Consider the following 1,699-nt stretch of genomic DNA (forward strand, 5'->3'; position numbering starts at 1 on the left):
TCACATTCTGCAGGTGTATTTTCCCATTTTGTCACGAAGCTCTTTGCTTTTGACTCCATAAATGATAGGGTTGAGCATGGGGGGCACAAAGAGATAGAGGTTGGCCAAGAGGATGTGAACGTGGACAGCGATGCCCTGACCAAACCTGTGTGTCAGGATGGAGAAAAGGTTTAGGCTACCATTCACCAGCATCACAGAGATGTGGGCTGTGCAGGTGTTGAGGGCTTTCTGGTGGGCTGTCTTGGAACTGATCCTCAGGACAGCCCTGATGATCATCCCGTAAGACAGGCCAATGAGTGTCAGGTCTAACCCACTGAACACAAATGTTATCACCAGGCTGTATGTCCGGTTGATTCTGGTATCCCCACATGAGATCTTCACCACAGCGATGTGCTCGCAGTACGTGTGGGGGATAACATGGTTGGTGCAGAATGGCAGCCTCCGCAGTAGCAGGGGCAATGGCAGAATAAAGAGAACAGCTCGTATCAAACCCACTAGCCCAAGCTTAGCAATTCGTGCGTTTGTGAGGATGGTGGCGTATCTCAGAGGCTCACATATGGCGATGTAGCGATCGAAGGCCATTGTCACAAGGATGGCTGAGTGCATAAGAGCAAGCATGTTAATGAAGAAAATCTGGGTGATGCAACCATCCATGGTGATGCCTTTAAAACCGAACCAAAATATGCACAGTGCCTTTGGCATGACGCAGGAAGACATGCCGATGTCTGTGAGTGCCAACATGCAGAGCAGCAGGTACATGGGCTTGTGCAGGGTCTTCTCTTTGGTGACAACAAACAGAACCATGAAATTTCCCAACAGGCTGATGATGTAGAACGTAGAAAAAGGGATGGAAATCCAGATGTGGGCAGCTTCCAGCCCAGGGATGCCATTTAGGATGAACATTGGTGGGCCGGAAGAGGTAAGGTTGAAAGCCTCCATGTGGTGGTCGAGTCGCCAATATCTATCTGTTATGCTCATATTCCTGTAAAGCAAGGGGTTTACACACGAGATTACAAGTAACACGGTAAATATTTTCTAGTTTCGACAATTTGGAAAGGTGGGTGAGCAGTGAGATGGCAACATTATTCCCCTCTATTCAGCACTGCGGAGGCTATATTTAGTTTTCTGTCTACTTCTGAGGCCTCCACTAAAGGAAGGATGAGGAGAAATTGAAGAGAGTCCCGATGAGGGCAACAAAATGATCAGGCGGCTGGAGCACATGAATTAGGAGAGGCTGAGGGAACTAGGCTTGTTTAGTCTGCAAAGAGAAGAATGAGGGGGGATTTGATAACAGCCTTTAACTACCTGAAAGGGCATTCCATTGACAAAGCCCTAGCTGGGATGATTTAGTTGAGGTTACTCCTGCTTTGAGCAGGGTCTTGGACAACATGATCTGTTGAGGTCCCTTTCTATGATTTCCACATGACGCCAAATTAGTTAGGCCATAGTCCAGTCCAGGGATGTTCTCAGAGGGAGCTAACCAAGCCCGGTGAATGAGGAGCACGATGGGAGATGATGTTCAATGTCAATAAGTGCAACGTAGATGCCTACTAGAGGGAAAAACTTGAACTCCTTAAATACTTTACAAGGTTTCAATTTAAATGTCTGACATTTGAGGACATTTGAGGACATTTGACTAGATGAACCATAGATTTGATCTACAATGAAATTCCTCTTTTGGAAATGAGCCAAGTTTTCC

General features: G+C 46.7%; 1 protein-coding gene across 1 annotated transcript; it reads right to left on the minus strand.

Moving 5' to 3' along the window:
* Positions 1 to 939, minus strand: LOC137159992 (olfactory receptor 52P1-like). Its single transcript, XM_067558456.1, has one exon. It carries the CDS (start codon positions 937 to 939, stop codon positions 1 to 3), a length of 939 nt encoding a protein of 312 aa, XP_067414557.1.
* Positions 940 to 1,699: the final 760 nt, after the last annotated feature.

This window comes from Emydura macquarii, unplaced genomic scaffold (genome assembly GCF_026122565.2).
Source record: "Emydura macquarii macquarii isolate MOO-44397 ecotype Brisbane River unplaced genomic scaffold, CSIRO-AGI_Emac_v2 contig_2065, whole genome shotgun sequence".
Lineage (NCBI taxonomy): Eukaryota > Metazoa > Chordata > Testudines > Chelidae > Emydura > Emydura macquarii.

Coding starts and splice junctions, on each gene's coding strand:
- LOC137159992 (XM_067558456.1), bottom strand. CDS start 939: ATGGAGGCTTTCAACCTTACCTCTTCCGGCCCACCAATGTTCATCCTA.